Source organism: Cetorhinus maximus, chromosome 21, assembly GCF_964194155.1.
Source record: "Cetorhinus maximus chromosome 21, sCetMax3.hap1.1, whole genome shotgun sequence".
In the NCBI taxonomy this organism is placed as follows: domain Eukaryota; kingdom Metazoa; phylum Chordata; class Chondrichthyes; order Lamniformes; family Cetorhinidae; genus Cetorhinus; species Cetorhinus maximus.
Window position 1 is genome coordinate 55,870,419 of NC_135899.1, and position 21,947 is coordinate 55,892,365.

The 21,947-nt window shown below is 42.7% G+C and overlaps 1 protein-coding gene and 1 non-coding gene across 2 annotated transcripts; both read right to left on the minus strand.

Annotated features, from left to right (window-relative positions):
* Positions 1-8,919: 8,919 nt before the first annotated feature.
* LOC144695178 (histone H4-like) lies at positions 8,920-9,222 on the minus strand. Its single transcript, XM_078566064.1, has one exon. The coding sequence runs from the start codon at positions 9,220-9,222 to the stop codon at positions 8,920-8,922; it is 303 nt and encodes a 100-aa protein (XP_078422190.1).
* Positions 9,223-9,253: 31 nt separating this feature from the next.
* Positions 9,254-9,357, minus strand: LOC144696237 (U6 spliceosomal RNA). The gene has a single exon (XR_013580142.1). It is a non-coding gene; the product is annotated as a U6 spliceosomal RNA (small nuclear RNA).
* Positions 9,358-21,947: the final 12,590 nt, after the last annotated feature.

Below are 21,947 nucleotides of genomic sequence, written 5' to 3' on the forward strand. Positions count from 1 at the left end.
GTATTGCTTTGATGAAAGCAAAATGGGAAAATAAAATATTTCATTGCAAGCAGTTCCACTGTAGCTTCAGGATATAATCTGTGAATGAATTCAGGTCAAATAGGAGTATTCGTACCTTTATGGGCTTCATATTAAGTAGTACATAAAGCTCAACTACTCTTGTGATACAATATATATTGTGTGCTGCCAGCTATTACTCCAATATATTCTCACGGCAGCCTGTTGGAGTGCTGACTGAACAATTGTTTTATGCTATTTTTAATCAAAATGATTCAAAACCCAGAATCAGATTCTACAGAGCAAAATATTGAGCTTTCAACAGTTAGTCAGAATTTGCAATTATATTTGATCTGAGCCTTAACCCCAAGGCCCACGGGTTGGGTGATCAGCATTCCCTTTCATCTGCAATAAAGCACTCACCCTCCGAATATATATGACCTCTAACGTGATGCTAAATATCACAGGATGTGAAGAGGCTATGCCGACTTGTACCTTCTTGTTCTTGTTGAGTTTTGGTTACCCTTGTGAACAAATATAAACAAAGTCACTTCAGTCCATTTCATGGTTAATGATCTCTTTTAGGGTTTTTAAAAGATGTATCCTCTACCCTTTCTACTCTCGGTGTGCAAATGTACCATGAAGTCTGGTATTAACACAAGTCAGAATCCCTGGCTTCTGAGTTACCTGATCTCAGCCAGGATAGCAGCTCTACAATTGGCCACCCTTCCCCTAAACCAAGGCAACGGAATAATCAGTCAGTGTTTTTGATTGATAGCCAGGTATTTATGCAGCACCTTTAATAACTTCATGGGTAGAATCTTGCCCTTGTCGGGCAGGCTTGGCAGGGGCGATTGGGAAGTCAGCTGCTGCCCGTGATCGGGGCCGGAAGGCGATTTCACACTGGTGGACCAATAAAAGGACCTCCAGTGTGAAATGCGAGCGCCAGCGCTCAGCGCTGCCAGTGTGGTCGGGGGGCAGAAGTGCAAGTGGGGCGAGCGCAACCTTCACACATGCGGCGCTTCATAATCTCCCTGAGGCAGTGAAGAGTTATAGTTAAAAAATTAAAGAAAGTAAAGAAGTAATGAAACATGTCCCCTCGTGTGACTCTGTCACATGAGCAGGGGCATGTTATTCATTAAGTTTTAAAATTTTTATTTGCTTTGGGAAACCTCGGGAAGAATTTTCGGGTTGGTGAGCGGGGGCAGGGCGTCTTGACATCACTGCACGTCATTTAGGTTTTCAGTTTGGCGGGTGTGCAGACGAGCTACACACCCGCCGAACTGTCAAAGGCCTATTAAGGCCTGTTTAAAAACTAATTGAACTAATAAAATGAGCTGCCCATCCAACCTTAAGGTTGTTGGGCAGGCGAAGAGCCCAGGCGGCCTTCGCATTTTTCATGAAACCTCATCCACGGGCGGGATGAGGTTTCATGAAGTGTTTAAAAATTCAATAAATTTTTTTTAAAAATTCATTGACATGTCCCAGCTCATGTGACACTGTCACATGGGGGAACATGTTTAATAAGTTTTCAAATTCCTTTATTTAGATGTTTAAAACTTAAACTAATCTCCCTAAGGCAGCTCTGTGCCTCGGAGATTTCTGCGCTTTTTCACACGCATGCGCATTGGAGCGCAGGCTCCAACTCAGGGAATCCCTCCCCCACCGCCCACACTGGGAGCGCTCAGCGCTTCCGGGCGAGCGTCACGCTGGAAGGGCCTCAATTGGCCTGTCCACGTAAAATGGCAGTGCGGCCCCGATCAGGGGTGCCAATTGGGTTCATACCCACCCCTGCACAGCACCACCCCGCCCCCCACCCACCCCCCCAATGGGGGGACGTTTCTGCCCCTCATCCTGCCCGTGGATGAGGTTTCCTAAAAAGTGCTTGCCTTTTTGTCTGCCCGCCAACCGTAAGGTTGGATGGGCAGTGAAAAATTCAACTTTATTGATAATTTAATGACCTTTTAATCGTTGGTGGGCTCGCTGCTGACTCCGGCGCGCACCCACCAAATGAAATATTGCGCTACTGCGCTTTGACGTCGGGATGCTTGTCCGATGTCAACAGACATCATTTTACGCTCGAGCGGTATAGGCGCGCGCCCGCCTACTGAGCTAAAAATTTTGCCCCCTGACATCCCAAAGTCCTTAACAGCCAATGAAGTACTTTTTCGGAGCGATGTTATTGTTGTAATGTAGCTAAATGTGACAGCCAATTTGCACATAGCAAAATTGACCATATAATCATCTAGGTGTCGGTTGAGGGATGAATATTGGTCAGGAGACCAAAGAACACTTCTGCTCCCCTTTGAAGCAGTGTCACGGAATCTTTTACATTCACATCAGTGGGCAGAAGGGGCTTTGCTTTAACATCTCATCTGAAAGGAAGCAAACCTGACAGTGCAGCACTCCCTCTGTACTGCACTAGAATGTTTGGACTAGACTTTTTTTTTCAAGTCACTGGAGTGTGACTTGAACTCACATCTGATGAAGACAGGATCAGGATCAACTGTAATGAGTAGTCTGCCAATAGCCACTGCTATACCTAAGGTACTAAGAGATGGCTAGTGGCTGTGAAACCATATACAGCACATGACAGGCAAGAATGGAAGGGAGGCAAGTGAAGAGAAAAATGACATTGATCTGAATGCTACAATCTCTGTATGAATGTTTAATGAGAAGAAGAATGAGATAACAGCATTTTTTCTTAATGCACAGAACGTTTACTATCCACAAGTGGATTTTTATGTTTCTGCTGAAACAGCTTTGCAATCCTTGGAAGGTGAGTGTGCTCCCAGTGGACTTTAGGGAAGGAGTTTTGTCAATTGTCTGAAGCTATTCACAATGACAGCAAAAAGTGGGTCACGAGACCAAGCAGCTTTGAGGTCAGCCCGGCTGAATGGAAATCCCAGCAAATGAAGGAAAACATAAGCAGCCGCTGTTGTTGCAGTAACTGGTGAGACATTTTGCAGACAAACTCGAAAGGCACTTTAACCCTCGTCTTTTGGTGAACAAATATCTTTCTGAAATGCACGGCTGCTCTCGTAATGACTCTGAGCGATTGGGGTCATGTTCTCCTGCACCTGCATGAACGACTAAAAGAACAAGGCACAAAGCAGAGGAGAGGTGCGCACTGAGGAGGTACTGCCGGAAGCCGAAGCTGAGAGATTTTCCTGGGAATTGTGAGGAGGCACTTTCACTCATGTAACTGGCAATATTGTGAGTTGCATCCCTAAAATAGAGGGCATTGTTTAAAGGGACAGTTCTCCCCACGATAAAGCATCCTACAAAAGTTAATTCAATCTGGCGTGACATCTAATGCTATGAATTTCTCTTTTGTCTTTCTTAAACCCTTGTCAAATTTCTGAAGTTGGGAGATAGTGATTATCTTTACTTCTGATGGCCATGTCTGCATCTACTATCCCCAGATCAGGCACAGTGTGTAATGGAGACTGTGGATTAGAAACTCAATTTATGGCCGCTTGTTTTGCATTGTAAAGGGTGTTAACCCTGTGCATTTTACACCACAATCTACTGTGCTCAACCTAGAGTGCAGTTGTGCTAAACATTATGTTGGCTCAAGCTATTTTTAGTCCTCCAAGGCACTTACTGGGAATCGGCTCAAGGCTGCTCAAACCCGCAAATTGGTGCCCCATTACCAGATGTGGGTGGAATTTGGTAGTATAGTGGTGATGTTATTGGACTGGTAATCCAGAGGCCCAAACTAGTACTCCAGATGAATGAGTTCAATTCCCACCATAGCATCTGGAGGCATTTCAATTTAATCAACTAATCTGGAATTAAAGAAAAATCTGGGCTTAATAATTATAATCATGAAACTGCTGGATTGTTATAAAAAACCATCTGGTTCACTAATGTCTTTAGGGAACGAAATCAGCCATCCTTAACTGGTCCAGACCCATCCACGTCCCTTGACTACCCTCTGAAAAGGCCTAACAATCCACTCAGTTGTAGGTGGCTTGCCAAGGCCTGCTGACGGATGATTAGGGATGGACAACAAATGCTGGCCTTGCTAGCGGCACTCGCACACTAAGAATGAATAAAAAATATTTTAAAGGTGCTGGACTTGTACTGGGAGCATTCCACCCAGTTGTACCAGACCTTGAGCGGCTGGCCAGTGCAGTTTAAAGGAATCGCGAGAGACCACTGAAACAAAAAGCTGAAAAAATATTTAGTTTGTGTATGTGCGACTCAGGAGAAATAGGAATGCTTACCTGGTGTGCTGGGCTCGCCAGCGGCATTTAAGTAAGGCCCAAAGATGAATTTGGCTGGATCCTAAAGCCGGCACCGATTGACATATGGAACTGTCACTCCCATCTTAGATCCATGAAGTGGGGGGGAATTTGCTTTCATGGATCCCCCACTACAGATCAGGTGGTGGTCATTTGGTTTCAGTGTGGCACCTATTTTGATATGTCCGATTCCTAATCAGAACTTTGTACTTTTATCTGCGTTTAATTTGTGTCCCACTCTATAGATCTTAAATTTTCTTCCAAACACGGCTCTGGACTCAAACCTAGGTCCTGCAGGTGAACCACTGCCACAACTGCCAATTCAACTTGCCTTTTTAGTAAATATGAAGTTACAAATACAAGAGCCACATTGGTATATGCCGAAATGCAGTCTGCAGTAATGTGTTTCTGGAGCAGAAATGTAACTTATCATGCCAGTGACTGAGTTTGTCTCAGAAGCCCCTTACACCCCCCACCCCCATCCCCAACCACCCCCACCATCATCACCCTCCCTTTATATAAAATATTGTCACACTGGAGCTTCCTCACAGATGTTTTGTTGCTGGTGCTGCTTTTGACAGAATAGTCAGTTTGTGATGGTTGTCTTAATCCACATTCAATAGGCTTATGTTCACATCAGTGCTGCTGTTCCGCCCTGCACTCTGCCAAGACTTGTCCTTTCAGATGCAAGCTGGCCATCATTCTCTTGAATGGAGCCAGCATCGACAATGTTGGCATCTGACCCCCTTAATGACTGCACAAGAGTGAACAATTTTTAAAAGATCTGTAGCTTTAGCCAGCCTTGAAATAGTTTTCAATAATCTTGTCACAGGAAAAAAACAAGGCAAAGAAGGGAACCAATCTTCGTCCATCAGCCAGAGTGTAGACATTGAACAAAGCTAATAAATTTTAAAGAATGAGGTGCAGTGTTACAACTAACTATGGATGCAAGAGCAAAATACTGCGGATGCTGAAAATCTGAAATCGAACCATAAAAGTGCTAGAAATTCTTAGCCAGTCAGGTGGCATGTGTCAAGAGAGAAATGATTCAGATCGATAATCACCTTTCTCGTTTTGCAGATGCCTTCTGACGAGCTGAGCATTTTCAGCATTTTCAGTGTAAATGTGGATGCAACTAGATTGTCGTGGCACATGGGCCTATCCTTTTCAAATCAAATTTCTTCTCAAATTTCTTCTTAAATATAGACGGAAATAAATAGATGGATATTGTGTTACAATGGGGTGTGTAGACCATAGCGTAGTGGTAATGTCACTAGACTAGTAATCCAGAGGCCTAGGCTAATGTGCTGGGGACACAGGTTCAAACCCCACCACAGGTAGGTTATAGCTTATATTCTACCAGACTGAATATATGGGGACAAACAGCGAAATAGAGTTGGGACTACAACCAGATCACTCATGATCTTGTTGAATGGCGGAGCAGGCTTGAAGGGCCAAATTGCCCACTCCTGTTCCTAAATCCTGTGTTCCTAAGATGAGATGGGACATATGGAGAATAAACATTGCTATAGACCTGTTGGAAGGGATGGCCTGTTTTTTGTGCAGCAACTTAGAATTACAGCAATGTACAGAGACCAAAAGATGATTACTAATCAGCAGAACAAGCTTCGATATGCTGGAATAAATCTCAGTAATGTTCCGTTAGTCCTATTTCATCAGGCTTCCACATTAGCCCAGTGATTGGTAACAGCATGAGATAAATTGTGAATTGTGAACAGTGAATTCATAAGCAAAGGAAAAGTATCAAGGAGGTTTATAGAGCTTGGTCCAATTACACAATTGAGGTGTCCTGCAGTTAATAATTAAACTCTGCCAAGACAGGCCCTGTAAAGTTGGTCTGCTTAATTCCCACAGTCTCGATGTCCACCATAGTGAAGAAGGAGCAGGTAAGGAGTTTGCAGCTTACAACTCTTCAATGTCACAGTGCCATCAACAATATATCATTGATTAGTGGTTTAACCCCACAGGTCTCTCCATTACCTGGACACGTTGAGGAACAACCTATTCAATGTATTATCATCTGCCATTTTGTTAGCTGAAATGGATATTAAAGGTATAGTAGTCTCCTCAAGAAAGATGTTAGCTTTCTTTCCCCCTGAATTTAGTTATTAATATCTTGTGAACTTCTAAATTTTATCATGTTCTTAGGAGCGATAATCTACTTAGTGATATCATTCTATCCTTTGAAGTTTTGTATGGCTACAAAACTCCATGTTAACTTTTATGATCTTCAAGCACCCTCTTGGCTACAGTGTCTGCCCTGTCCCTTTTTAAAATACATTAAGGAACTCACTCAATTTTTCAACTGTACCCATACCTTCACTGGAAGACTTGTTCAGAAGTCAGTGGTCCTATGCTCTCACGCTTTTGTTTTCTTTCCTCTCTGATGTTTTTCAAAATTTATCAAGTGACTTAATTTCCCAAACAATTCTAAGCTCATTCTCTCACAGTCATTTTATGTGTACTGAGTTTTTCCTTATACTGACTCTTACTATCCGAGGCACAGATAATTTACAGTCTTTGAATGCTGTTTAGAATTTAGCCCCAATTGTTAGGATGAAAGACCTCTCTCTCTCCTCTCTCTCTCTGCCAGCTAAAACAGTTAGATGTGAAGCTACCCTGAGCAGTTTCTGTCCCAAGTTAAGTGTGAGTCAATTGCAAAACAAATAGCCCCTTTTGTGGTCTACCTCAGTTAACTAATAGAATGGGTGCTTACAATAGTGGACTGGGAATACTCTACTGAAGGTGTGGTTAAGTTAGTTGGTTGGACTAGGGAGAACACTTCTGAACTCTGCTACACCTAAACTAGGATTGCTTCATATTGGATCTGGGTTCCAGAAATGGGAAAATGTTTGAATTTGGTAAGTCTATTGACCTCATGTTAATTAGCGCAATGTTCTATGGCAGTGGCAGCTCATGTTGGTGTTTTCCTCTACATTTAAAAGATGATAATAGGAGGCCTTATGTGTACGTGAATGTCATCTTGCCCAAGGCAAGTTATTTTCCTTTTTTCTTGTTTGTCAATGGGAAGTGTGTTGGGTAACATGTTCGAAATGATAATATATTCCCCAGTGTGCTCCTGCTGACTGGAATGAGAGAGGAAGAGCAGGATAAAGGGCACCTTGCCCCAGGCAGAAGGACATGAGCATGTGCACTGGCGTGCTCATCATTCTTGGCAGGATAAGAGAATACTGATACAGAATACATCCTTGGGCGATTCTTTCAACAATGGAAAAGCTCCTGCAGGAAACCCAACTACATTCCATCAAACCAAAACAAAACTAAACAAATAAACTCATTTAAGTACAGCAAAACCTGGTTGTACATTTCCCAGTTACTGAACTGTAGTTTCAAGGGCTACTGGTAAATTGTCTGTACTGGTTAGTACTTTGTTTTGGTTGCAGGTTGCATCCTTTGTTACATTCTACAAGACCAATGATTAGGGTTGAGATAAGAATCAGCCTTTATTTAATTGAACGGCAGAACAAGTTTAGAGGGGCTGAATGGTCTACTCCTGTTCCTATCTTCTGATGTTCTGTTTCTATCTTAGTTAATTCATTAGCCTCTTATACCCACAGCCACATCCTCGATTTGTACCTGATCCTTTTTAACTAATAATAATTGCTAGTTAAATACTTTATGAAATTATTTCCGAATCTGTTAATTGTAACTACACCAAGTGGAGAGAGAATGTTAAAACATCCTTTTCTGCTGTTTGAAATATGTTTCTTTTTTACAGTTTTATTCACTTTCATTCTCTAAGTCTAACATGGTTTAATATCTCAATAATACAATTAAGATTTACTGGGAACTGCAGATGACGAAAAGGGAAATTAGAGAAAGGGAACTGAAAGCTATATGAAAGAAAAATAGTTGTATCAGATGTGTTAGTGATGAAGAAATACATGCTTAAAATGACGTTGCAACTTCCTTAAAATATCATTGTGACCTTCAGATATGCTAACAGATGCATAGTGTGATTTCTTTCACTAAATCTCCATGGGTGTCATATGTTAATAAATAAGACCTTTGCATGCAGTTTCACAAAAAATATAAATATACTGTGCTTAATTTAGCTACTCAATTTGTTGGCACTGAAAAAAATCAGTCCTTTCAGGAGCCCTGTATTAAGTGTGAGTTTCTAAATTTATGACAAATGAATGTGAATATTTCTGTATTCTGATGTATTATTGAATAGCACAGTGTTTGATCGGACACAATGGAAATAAAATGCTGAAAGAAACATTTTCTTGAGGCAATCAGCTTGTAATATAGCGCTGGTGTTACAATACAAGAAAAGGGTCAGCTTTCAAAGAAACACCTTTATTTTAATTATTGCTGGGACAGGCATATGGAGAAAGCAATTGTGTCAGTGGTAAAATGTTAAAGAAAAGTTACAGAGAGATTCTCAATAGCTCAATTGGTAGGTGCACTGAACTATACAGTCTAAAGCTATATCAGGTTACAGCCACAAATCAGTGATTGCACTTTCACCTAACAGTCAGAGGGTGTGGGTTCCAGTCTTGCTCCAGAGATTGAGTACCTAATCTGGACTGACACTCCTGCAGAATACAGCAAGTGCTATCTGGAACCAGGGCACTGAGTTCAAGCTGGTGCTGGTTTTTAAGTCACTATCTTTCTTAAAGGACCTTCAACCACCGAAGCCATACAGGGTCCGTCCCTGGTGCTTTAGTGCGTACACCACATCCATGGCCGTCACCGTCTTGTGCTTGGCCTGCTCAGTGTAGGTGATCGAGTCCCTGGTAACATTTTCGAGTAAAACTTTCAGAACCTCTTCGTATATGAGACCGGAGACGTGTTTGACGCCCCCACGGCGAGCCAGACACCGAATGGCCAGCTTAGTAATACCCTGCATATTATTGCGAAGGACTTTGCGGAGCTGGTTGGCTTTGCCTTTGCCCAGTCCCTTACCACCTTTCCCTCTACCCGACATGATCTGCAGCTACTGACAAATTAGCGGGAAAAAAAATATGGAACGCTTCACAAATTTGCGTGTCACCCTTGTGCAGGGGCCATGCTAATCTTCCCTGTATTGTTCCAATTTTAGTATTTGTGCTGCTGAATGATCCTTATTTAACCCCAGCCCATCCTCACTTAATTAACTCTATCAGCATAATGCTCTCTTCCCCTTTTGCTGCTTATCTAACTTTCCCTCAACTGCTCCCTGTGACATTGGGTTCCACATTCTTACTACTCTGTGCAAAAAGAAGATTCTTCTGAGTTCCCTGTTTGATTTCTCAATGGCGATCTTATATTGAGAACCCCTGCCACATTTGGATTCTCATTTCCGAGCTGTGACCTCCTTACCAAAATGTAACACTTTGTTGAAATTCATTTGCCAATGATATGCCTGTTCTTCAAGTTTATTAATGTATTTTTACAGTTTGTTGCCACCCTCTTCAGCATTGACTATCTCACCCAATTTGATGCTGTTTGGAAAATTAGAGAATATGTTGTGGAACAGTGCTAATCCTATGGGGACACCATTTCCCATTTTCTCCCACTCTGAACAGCCATCCTTTTAACTCTACTCCCGCTTTAGTACAGATTTCAGCAAACCGACTGTCAGTAGCTCCCTGGACATGTTCTATCTCCCATCTTAAATCTAAGTACAAAAATAATCCAATGGCACCATTGTGAAGAAGAGTAAGGTGGTTCTCCCCTGTGGCCCAGCAAATGTTTATCCCTCACACAACAACATCAAAAAACAGTCGATCTGATCATTTATCTCATTGCTGTTTGTGGAAACTTGCTGTACACCACTTGGTTGCCGTGCTTCCCACATTACAATAGTGTCAACACTTCAAAAAAAAATTCAGTGGCCGTAAAGCACCTGGGATGTCCTGAAGTTGTGAAAGGAATTATATAAATGCAAGTCTTTTGTAATTTTCTTTCAGAACAGTTCCAGGTTTCAACCAGGCATGCTGTAAGGAGCTCATGCACCGCACACTGCCTTCCCTTGGAAATTTGGGCCTGGAGATGGGATGACTTGAGAGACCTTTGAAAATGGTGGGAGGGTCCCGATTCTGGGATTCCTGACTGCATTCCCGGGCTGTCTGATTTTTGGGAGTGCTTTTAAATGGTGTGGTCTGCATCCAGCACTCCTAATCTGGCCGGCTCCATTGTAGGGATAGGTATTTCCTACTCCTCCGCAATTTTCATGGAGTCAGGCCAGGTTTTCAAAGGGTTGTGGATCATGGCTCCTCAGGTGAGTCGCGAACCCTAGTCTGCATGAGAAGCCCTTTTAAAAGGTAAGTTTAAAAGGTCGTCTTCATCCCTGCCATGCCAAACTCTGCCCTTCCAACCACCCCCATGGCCCCTCATTCCCCCATGCCAATCTTTGGCATTTCCATGCCCGTTGATACACTATATAGGACCAATGGACTCTACAGCGACAGTAGGATGTGTTTTAAAAAAACCTTTTTTTTTAAAAAAGCAATTCATTCATAACTTTCTATTATGTGAAAAAAGTGTTTCACTTAGAAGGCAATAACAGTGTCAATCATCCAAACACTTTAAAGTATCAACAACAAACACCACAGACCCTTGAATCACTTAACCTTGTGAAAATAAACCTTGTGAAATTGACAGCAGAGATCAGAGAGCCTGAACTGTCACTCAAACAATGTTTTCCCTGGGGCACAGGTGTTTCAACAAGTGTAATGGATGTCCAGGCTTTTAGCCAAGCCTTACATTCGCTTGGCCTTTCAAACAGCCCGCCTCTGCACCCCACAGTCCTGTGTAGCTCCCTCTAAGCTTTTTTCCTGGGTTGGCTGACCTGACTGCATCCCACACCCACACCCATACCTCCTGCACCCTCCCAGCCCAACAATGAAGATGCCACCTTTACAGGCACTTTCTCCTGAGGCAGGCAGTTTGAGCTGGGAGTTTCCCCGACTCCCGCTACCCACCTTGAAGATGAAAATCCAGGCCTTAGTCGCTCATTTGGTGCCAGAAAAATGGGCATGGCACCATTGAATTTCTACGGCATTGTCTGTGATCTACAAACTGGCAACTATGGGCTCAGTACATTTGATGACCGTACAGCCAGAAGCACAGTGCTTAAATTTACAGATAACACAAATCTAGTGACGGTGGTAGACAGCAGAGCTGAGCAGGATAAGCACTTGGAGGTTTTTAATATGCTTGGGAATTGGTCAGACAGGTGACAAGTACAATTAAATGTAGAGAGATGCAAAAAACGAATGAAGGGACGATTACTTAAATGGAAAGAAAATAATGATGTGTGTGGGAAATGAGGGAGGTCTGGGGATTGTGACTGACAATAAATTGAAGCTGTCACAACAAAGTTGTGCGGCACTGAGCAAAGCAACTCAGTTGGGTCAGATTAAATGGTCAATACTGAGCCGAAGCAGTGACGTTATCCTGCCACTTTATAAACCATTGGTGAGACAGTAGCACACGGTGCCCAGTTCTAGTCACCGCACTACAAAAATACTACTGCAGACATTGAAAGGATATGGACGGAGAACGCAGAATAAATGAGGGGACGGAGGAGCTGGATTATGAGGAGCGAATTGTTTAAATTATGCATGTTCTTACTGGAAAAGAGAAAGTTGAATGTTAATATGATTTCTGTTTTTAAGGATTCCAAGGAGACTAGATAACTGTATAGTAGTAACAACTTATTTATAATGCATTTATGTTGTGATTTTAACATAAAACGTCCCAAGGTACTTCATAGGAGCATTAAGAAGCAAAATTTGACCCAAGCCATATATGTACATATGAGAACAGATGACCAAAAGCTTTGTCAAAGATGTAGGTTTTAAGGAGTGCCTTAAAGGAAGAGAGGTAGAGAGGTCAAGAGGTTTATGGAGGGAATTCCAAAACTTAGGGCCTAGGAAGCTGAAGGCACGGCCACCAACGGTGGAGAAATTAAAACTGGGGATGCTTAAGAGGCCAGAATTAGAGGAGCGCAGATATTTCAAAGTGTTGTGGGACTGGTAGAGATTACTGAGATAGGGAGGGGCGAGTCCATTGCTGAATTTGAAGAGAAGAATTAAAACTTTAAAACTGAAGTATTAGATGGAATAAAATGGGTTGGGGTGGGTGGCAGACCCTCACCCCGCAGCCTGGAAACCTTGTCGGTGCGCAGAGGACATGCTCCACGCCGACCCACCCTGCAGCCATAAAGCACTTCAGGGCGGACTAACGAGAGTCGAGTGGGGCAGAAGTCCTGCCTTCTGGAGCTGCCAGCCAATCCAACTGGCCGCAGCTTCATCAGTCCAGACAGCGCCAGGAACAAGTCAGTGGCCGCTGCTGGGACTGCAAAAGGAAAAAAAGATCAAGAACCATGGATCCTTGGAGCAGGTAAATCCAGGGGCCTTGAGCCAGGATGGTTTGGGTAGGTTAGATAGAGCGGCAGTGTGGGATTAACAAAGGGATTGGATAGGAAGGTGGGGGGTCAACCTAAGGGGGGGCCTGCCCTGCATTTGGCCAAGGGCAGCCCCTGAAGTGCAATACCCTCTTCCTTTCCACCCTTTGAACATTATTTTTTTTAAAATGGGCTTCCCGCTCTCACCCAGCTGCCCACGCCAAATGTTCTATGGCGTGGGCAGCGTATTATCAAGGTCAATTGGCTTAAAAACAAGAGTAAAGGACCCTTAATTAGTCATTTAAATATGGCAAGCAGACTGATTTCTGTGTACTGTGCAGTGAAGGGAAAAGTCAAAGTGAAGTGGGGGGTGGGATGCGGTAGGGTGACAGGTCCAGGGTCATGGTCAGGTGGTGGATGGTCTCATGGGGGTGTCATGGAAATGGACAAAACAGGTGGTTCAGATAACAGGAGGGGTCGGGACCAGAGTGGGCATGAAGACAGTAACAGAGGAGGCATGTGGAGGGTGATAGTTATAGGCTCAAGGATAATGAGGAGGTTCAAGGGTGACGGAGGGCAGAGGAATTATTATAATGGGTGGGTCAAGGGTGATGGGGAGGGAAGTTGGGTGACAGGGGTAGGTTAGAACATGGTGGAGCATGATGGAAAGGTGATGTGCTCCATTTAAAAATTTCAATTGGGAAACGCAGTCAGTCGGTAAGTGCGATCTCTCGAAGTGGGAGGAGGGTCTTTTCGGATGGACAGAGTAAAAGGTCAGCACAATTGACTGACTCAATGCACACCCGAATAATTATGAGTCACTGGATGAGAACCATGCTCAGGTATGTTCTCCTCTCTATGGTGAAGCCCGCATGGCTCCAAGTTTGTCCCCGACTCATGGGTCTCATAACATCGAGATCCCAGCAAGGTCGGGTATTGCGTAAAGTCTGTGCTGAAGGGCAACTCAAGTTGACCAAGATTAGTGGGGGCAGAGGGGGTGCTTGTCAGGGAGGGCTTGAACGGAGGGAGAGAAGCAGAGATTAGCTCGTTGAGGCCCAGGGGAGAGAACAACAACAACGTGCCAGTTTAGAATCTCGAGGGTCCTGGGTATATAGTCATGGCTGATAATGGGGTGGGTGGCACGTCTATGATGGCGAGGCAAGGGTCTCTCGAATGTGTCTCAAGGGTGATGGAGGGAAGCCCAAAAGTTTTTGAAGGAAAGTGCGTAGAAATGGCTTTCATTATACCCCTGCCAATTCTACGGTCTCCATACACATGGATGCTTGAACGAGAGGAAACTCATTTGTGCTCCTCCAGGGTGTGCCTGACCATGGTGGGGGTAGGGGGAGATCAGGGGTGCTACTACTTGATGCTAGCTACAGGGCTTCCCATTGGCTGAAATGCTCAGGGCTGGAGAGACAGCTTCAAAGAATATGCTGACTAGATGGGTCACTGCAATTTGTTCACAGATCAACTCAATCGTACATGATGCTGGCTCCAGGCAAATTGCACTTCTACTAGCTATGGTCCAGCTGAGGAGGAAGCGGCGGGTGCGACGACATCCTGCCCATCCCGAAGCAAGATTTGCAATGCTCCTCGCACTTGCATATCTAATAAATTGACCAGCAGAGATCGTGTGTGACCAGCCATCCCACCACCCCACCCCACGCCTCAACCACATCCCTCCCCAGGCAGAAATCACTCTCACTCTGACTCCTGCCTCCTTACTTATACTCCAGTCTGGAAGATTCTGCCCAAGATTTCAGCCTCTGGTGCCAAATCATCCAGCTCGAGCACAAATGTGGATGGAATAATGATGCACTGGGCCACATGATTAGTAACTGAACACGTTTGTGATACCAAAATGCATTTTCTAAGCTGAGATTTCAGAGGCAAGTCTGGGTTATATTACTAGCTTCAGGAAATATGTCAACATACTTCAGACAACATTGCAGCCATCTTCAGAATTACAGTAGACCTTTCAAAGGTATAGGACAAACATAAGATTGTGGACAAAGGCAGAGAGCCCGGGGAAAAATCCAAAGGAAGTGGGACTACTTGCGCTGCCTGTAATGTTATCCTGCAGGTACAGTTCCCTCAATAGTCAAAGTGCACTGTAGCAAATATGCAAAATGATGGCTGAGATACCTGGGCACATGTCCTGATATGACCAGTGGACTTCCCCTTGTTTCTTCGACACTCTGATACTGGACTGGGTAAGTGAGCTTGTGCAGAATGAATAGCGTCCTACTTGTTTCAGAAGTGGACCATTTTGAGTCACAGTTGTATGAGCCAAGTGTGCTGAGGATATCTCACAATTCTTCAAGAAAAGATAAACTGACTGACGTTTAACAGTGGAATTTTCAGGGAAAAATAAAACGAGCCAGGAGAGGACATCACATTGTGTCAGGGTAATGTCAAAATAAATGAGTTCTAACTGCGCACATAAATCATGAGTCAGTGTAAGGACAGGATTCGATTCACTCAATCGAAACAAAGAGTGACAGCTGAGCTTTATCACTGAAACTGAGAGACAACGAAATGTGACAATCTGCGTTTAGTAATACCAGGATGTTTATAGAAAATATAAATCTGCACATTTCATTCTGCTTCAGGATCTCCTGTTGCACCTTCTGCTGATCCAGAGCCATAAGCCATCCCAGCCTACTCCTGTCACATCCTCTTCTGTTCATTTACCGCAAGGCTCTGCAGTGGAACTTATCTTGGGTAGAAATGCTAAGTAGGCCATATCTTCTTGATCATCCGAGTTACTTTCCAGCAAGACGGTACTTTTCTCATTAACATATCTCCACTCAGATACAAAAAAGAGGAAAACACAAGTTTCCTGCATTTACACCAGTTCTGTGCATAAATTTAAACTCAAAATTTGTGGCGCAGTGGGACCAGAAGTCAATTTTGGTGTTACATTCCTCTTTACTGAGACCTGCACCATATCTTCTATATCTGTGAATGCTTTTGTGTGGCATTAGAATGTGTTACAATTGTGAAAGCTTTTCAATTTTTAATGTACTTTCTTAAACATGCTGGGATAGAGTTTCTGCTAGTTTATACTAGTTTAGCCAGTGCAATCTGAGTGAAGTCTGCCAAACCAGGATAAAAGACAAGAGAATTTCAAATATAAGTTAGGCTGAGCAAAAATTGAGCTTGCTTAATCTTTTTACACTGTTTTAAAATTCATTTTGTCCAAAGTTGGTCCCACCCATAAAACTGGCCACGATGGTGAGCTCATTTGCGGCTGTTTGAGGTATGCCTTCAAATTGAGCTTGATATTTTAGTCACACTGGTACCAGTAGACACATTTTAAAAGTTGTTACATACTTAAAAATAGTTAATATACTAAGAAACTGATGAGGTTCACCAATGGTATGTGTAGAAGGTTCTGTTTTTCAAGTTTTTTTCGGTGATTTTAAAACAGGCTATTCAAAGGGACGGATTGGACACTCTGCTTAACATTGTTTTGTCTTCTGATAAACCTATTTCAGCTGTGTTAATAAAACTGCACCAGCTTACCACTCTTAAATCCATCAAGGAACAGTTCTAAAGGCAAAGGAGAAAATAAGCAATTCCGTTTGATATAAGAACATAAAGTTATAGCTCATGGAGTAAAAGGGACAGTAGCAACATGGATACAGAATTTTCTGAGCAACAGGAAACAGAGAGTAATAGTTAATGGATGTTTTTCTTGCTGGTGGAAGGCTTGTGGTGGAGTCCCCCAGGGGTCAGCTTTGGGACCCTTGCTTTTCCTGATACATATTAATGACCTACACCTTGGTATATAGAGCACAATTTCAAAGTTTACAGATGATAGAAAACTTGGAAGTATTGTGAACTGTGAGGAGGATAGTGTAGAACTTCAAAAAGAACAAAGGCAAGTTGGAATGGACAGACAGGTGGCAGATGAAGTTCAGTGCAGAGAAATGTGAAGTGCTCCATTTTTGGCAGGAAGAATGTGGAGAGACAATATAAAATAAAGGGTGCAACTCTAAAGGGAGTGCAGGAACAGAGGGATCTGGGTGTGTATGTGCATAAATCATTGAAGATAGCAGGACAGGTTGAAAGCGCGGTTAATAAAGCATACAGTATCTTGGGTTTTAATAGGGCCATAGAGTAAAGAGCAAGAAAAAGTATGTTGAACTTTTATAAGTTACTAGCTCGGCCTCAGCTACAGTATTGCACCCAGTTCTGGGCACCACACTACAGGAAGGATGTTTCAACTGAAACATTCAAAAGGGAGTTAGACTGTTAACTGAAAAGGAGAAATGTGTAGGTTGCAGGGAGAAGGCGGGGGAATGGCACTAGGTGAGTTGCATTAGCATATCACTGGATTTTCCCTTCATATGACATATTATGGCTTTTAATGTAAATGTTGTATCGCCTTCTCTGTCCATGACATAACGAGCACTGGTATCTTGAAAGAGAATTAAATTAGAAGCCATACATCAAGCTTTAATCCCTGCAACTGTAACCCTTATAAACATGGTCCCTAGCAATCTGCAATACCTCAAGGGCAGTTCCTGCCCCAGTCACATTTTGAACAAGAATGCAGGATTTGTGGCATCTAGCCAGGGTTGGCAGACATCAATCTCAATATATTATCAGTTTCAAAACACTGTTTCAATCATGCTAATGTGAGGGCTTTGATTAAGCACAATTGTGCATTGTAAACAGTTCAAAAGAACTTTATTGCACTTAGACTCCTATTTAACAGGCTGTCAAATGCTTTGAGGCATCCTTTGTATGTGATGGAATACTATATAGATATAAGTTATTTCTTCTGAGTTCCCATGTGCTGTTTGGCTGTTTACATTACTCTTGTCACTTAACATCTAGTTGACTCACTCATTAGGTGTTAAGTAATAAATAACCAATAGCTGATGTTTTGAATGGATGCTGCCAATTGGCAGCAGTCTCCATATCACCATTGCTTTGAAGTTAATTAATCCCGAGGTTTCTCATATTTTGTGCACTTAACACGCAGAAACCTAGATTTCCTTGTTGAATATGGAGCTCAACCATTGATAGTTGCGGAAAATTGTGTCCTGCGTTGGATGTTAAGGGCAGAAATTTTCATTCGGTAGGCAGCGTGCCGGACCACCAGCGTGAAAGTGCGGTGCCGATTGCGGGCGGAGGTCGGCTTCCCCCTCCCCCCCCCCGACTGCCCCCATCGAGCACCCCCACCAAGGGCAAAAGAGTTTGCAGCAGCATAAACTGGGCAAGTGTTAGGACAGAGATGAGGAAAAACCTTTTCTGAGGGTTGTGAGACTTTGGAATTCTCTTCCCCAAAAGGTGGTTGAGGCAGAGTCCTTCAATATCTTTAGGCAGAAGTAAATAGATTCTTGATAAGCAATGGGGTGAAAGGCTATCAGGGATAGGCAAGAATGTGAGGTTAAAAACAGATCGGCCATGATCTTATTGAATGGTGGAGCAGGCTAGAGGGGCTGAGTGTCCTACTCATGCTCCTAATTTGTATGCTGATACGTATGCTTATGTTTAAATTTGTCAAAGAGAAAACGGGTTGTCCAGCCCAATAAGATAATGCGGCACTGAATCTCTACTTAATTCTTCAATGAAGACGTGAAGATTCTTCTTGAGGAGATAATGACATCCTTATTCAGCACTGACTATCCAGACTCCCAAGAGAAAAAACCCAGGGGACATCCAGTAGTTCCATCTGATATCTACATAAGTGGCAGGAAGCACACTGGTGCAATCTATGCAATGGTGGAAGGGGCACATGCCAAGACTCTGTTGCCAGAAGGCATGGACCACATCAGTCCTAAGTGGCTTGTATTTGGGTACAGCAGCCAGGTCTGCTGTGCACTCTGGCCATTGAGGTAGCGTCTAGAAGATACACAAGCCCGACATTAAGAGCATCATTGTCATATACTGTCATCAGGGAAAGCACTTAATGGGTACACAAGCCCAGTGGTTATGACACTGACAAGACAATTTATGTAGAGGTGGTTTATCTGGATGAGGGACTTCACTTATAAGAGGAGAAACTGGAAAATTTAGGACTGCTGTTCTTGGAGCAGCGAAGGTTTAATATTGACCAAATAGAGGTTTTCAAGACGATAAGAGATTTTGATAGAGTAGATTGAGAAAAACTGTTCCCTGTGGTCAATGACTAGAGGCTATAGATTCAAAATCATTGACAAAAGATCTAGAGAGAATATCTCGCTCAGTGAGTCATTAAATTCTGGAACACTATCTTGAGAGGTGGTGGAAGCTGACCCATGAATAATTTTGAAAGGGAATTGGACAGGTAATGGAGGATGAGGAATTTGTAGGACTACAGACAAAAAGAAGGTTTTGGATTAAGCATGAGTGCTCTTTAAATGAGCCAGCACAGGCATACTGGGCCGAATGGCTTCCTTCTGCATTGTATTATTCTATGATGATTCTATGGCAAGCCACCTAGAAGTCAAGGCATCAAATTCCAACAAAAGTTAAAATTGGGCTTAATTAACCTAATTTAATTTATGAGCTGGAACGAGGAAAAATATGGCATGTAAGCCACCAGATTGTCAAAACGAAACAATTGAGTTACAAACCTGCCACCCTTGGGCTACATATGACTCTCATCCCACAATATGTGTTTGACTTGTAAAGTTCTCTATCTTCTCAGAAACTAGGGATGGGCAATAGATGCAGCCTGAAATCATGAGGCAGATACAGAATGTATGGTATTCCACACAATTGTGGAAGATCTTAAAAAAGGAAGTACCCATTAATGAGAATTCACTTTCCTAACAGTAGCAGATGACTCCTCTGTGATTGATTGCCATTAAGAAACTCGTTTCTGCCAGTGGATCACATTTTCCTTGCATCACGCTGATGTGTTTTGCATTAGCAGCAAAGAAGTTTGAAGTGGTAGAATTTCTGGCAGGTTTTCTCATCCTGCTAGTCCTTCCCTCTTCTTTTGATGTAAGCAGATGGATGGAACAGACTGAAAAGACCCATTACCTCCCAATCAGAAACCTTCATTGAATCAAAAAAAGGGCAGGAGACACCCTGTAGAAGCAGATCCCATCAGCATCTATCCGCCATCCCTGCCCCGCCTCCTCAGATGTACCCAATGGTCAGGAATTTCAGCCCTGATATCTCTAGTAGTGTCAGGAAGCTCTGGCTCCTTCTATACACACCTCTGGCACAGACAATTCCATTATAGCTGGTAAATGTCTGAATCATGATGATAGTGATCAAAGGACAGTCAAGGCACCATGAATATAGGTTTGCCCACTGTTAATATTAAAAGGCTGGGTGTGTTTCAGCATTTGTCACTCAAAGGAGCTGTCTCTCCACATCTTTCTGTGCACGACTGAACCTTTTAAATCTCCAAATTGGCTGGGTTATATTTTTCTGCATCCTTTAATGGAACCAAAATGATAATAGTCACTTGGTAGTATTGAGTATTGCTGCAAAAAGAGACATGCTGCCAAAACTTTTCATCTTGCACTCATCAGGATGATGCAAGAATACCAAATTTCAAAGGGAACAACAATTTATACTGCATGAAGAGAGGGTGCTGATTGGCTGGTAAGTGAACTCTGATTGGAATAGCTATCTCCCAAGCTTTTGTTTAGTTGAGAAAGGTACAGTGCATAGAGATGCCCTTCTTATTTGCAAAGGATAGGGTCCTGTTTGTGAATATATGCCGATTCATATATTGCGCCATTTTCAATGAAACGCTAGCTTGGGGGACAGTCATTTCAATACAAAATTATTATCTTTATTGATTAGAGTGCTTAAAGTTGAAATACATGCATTCAGTGCGTTTATGTGATCCTGCAGATTGATGTAACTGCATTATTGCTCACTGTGCTTAATGGATTCAGATCATTTTTTATGAGGCATTGTGCCTCTAATCTGTTCTTCTGGCACTTGACCAGCTTTCTACAGTAATATCAATATGGGGATTCCAAGTATCATTCATCAGCAACCATTGATTGTAAATAAGGAAAACAGTCAATGAGCAAATCACCTAAAACTGTTTCTTCCCTCGCTTAGTTACAGATGGTCACATCACAGCAATAGATTCAACCACAATATTGTATGAGTTTAACTTGTTTCAAGTTCCTTCAAGACCCCAGAAGCTTCTTTAACACACATGCTGTTTCTGATACTCCTTTACAGGATCGTCTCTCACTGTTTCACCATATGATAAGTGAAATTGGATACAATCTCACCTATGAAAGTGAGTAGCCAAGATATTCTCTCCGATATGCAACAGATATTCTTAGGGAGATTTTCCTTTGTCCTTTCCATGTTCTTTACAGCAATTTTCACCCATGTGCTCTCCTCAAGGCAATCAATTTCCAGGCCTCTACAATTTCTGCTTGGTACTTAAACACTTGGTTGTGAACAAGAGAACTTGAAGTTGTTTTTGCTGAATTATTTTCCTCTCTCCCAATGAAATGCCTAATTATAATCCCTTTATGACACCCCAGCTCTACTATCGGCACAGCTCTTGTCTTTCTTTGCTCCATGCTTGCAACCGATTCCTGCTGGCTCCCCAAGATCATTTCATATTTGGGTGGATTATAATCTATAATAGAAGAGGTGGCTGAAGACCTCAGCAGCCTGTTGCTGCACAGACTGGCCCACTCCCTCTGGGATTGGCAAAAAACTGCCTTTAAGTTAAAATTCAAAGAAACAGTGCCATGGCAGAATTTAAATGATGACTCAGTGATTGGTTACACCCCATTAGAAGGGTGATGTAAAATATAAATCATCCCCCAAATAGCAAAGCTGTGTGTCAGGAGTACATGGTCTTCCTAGCAACCTGCATTGCTATGGCGCAAATGACAGGAAATGTATTCTGTGCTATATCCCCATGATTTGCATTTCATTTCAATGCACCCAACCAATATTTGGATGGACATGCTGAATGTGTTTTATTAATTTAAACTCTTATTTTGGATATTATATATTTTTATTGTGAAGAAACAAATGGCATAGGGTTATAGGATAGTGATAATATTACTGGACTAGTAACCCAGAGACAAAAGTTCAAATCCCACCAAAACAGCTGGGTGGATTTAAATTCAATTAACTAATAATTCTGGAATAAATTGCTGGTCTTTACAATGATCGTGAAACTACCAGATTGTCATAAAATCCCACATGGGTTCACTGAGGTCCCACAGGGGAGTAAATCTACTATCCTTACTCAGTCTGGTCTACATGTGACTCTGGATCACAGCAATGCGATTGACTCTTAACTGCCCTCTGAAATGACTTAATGAGGTACTCAGCAAGGACAATTAGGAATGAGTAATAAATGCTCTCTTGCAATG

Bases quoted from the DNA above. Each gene is read 5' to 3' on its own strand.
- LOC144695178 (XM_078566064.1), bottom strand. From the start codon at position 9,222: ATGTCGGGTAGAGGGAAAGGTGGTAAGGGACTGGGCAAAGGCAAAGCC.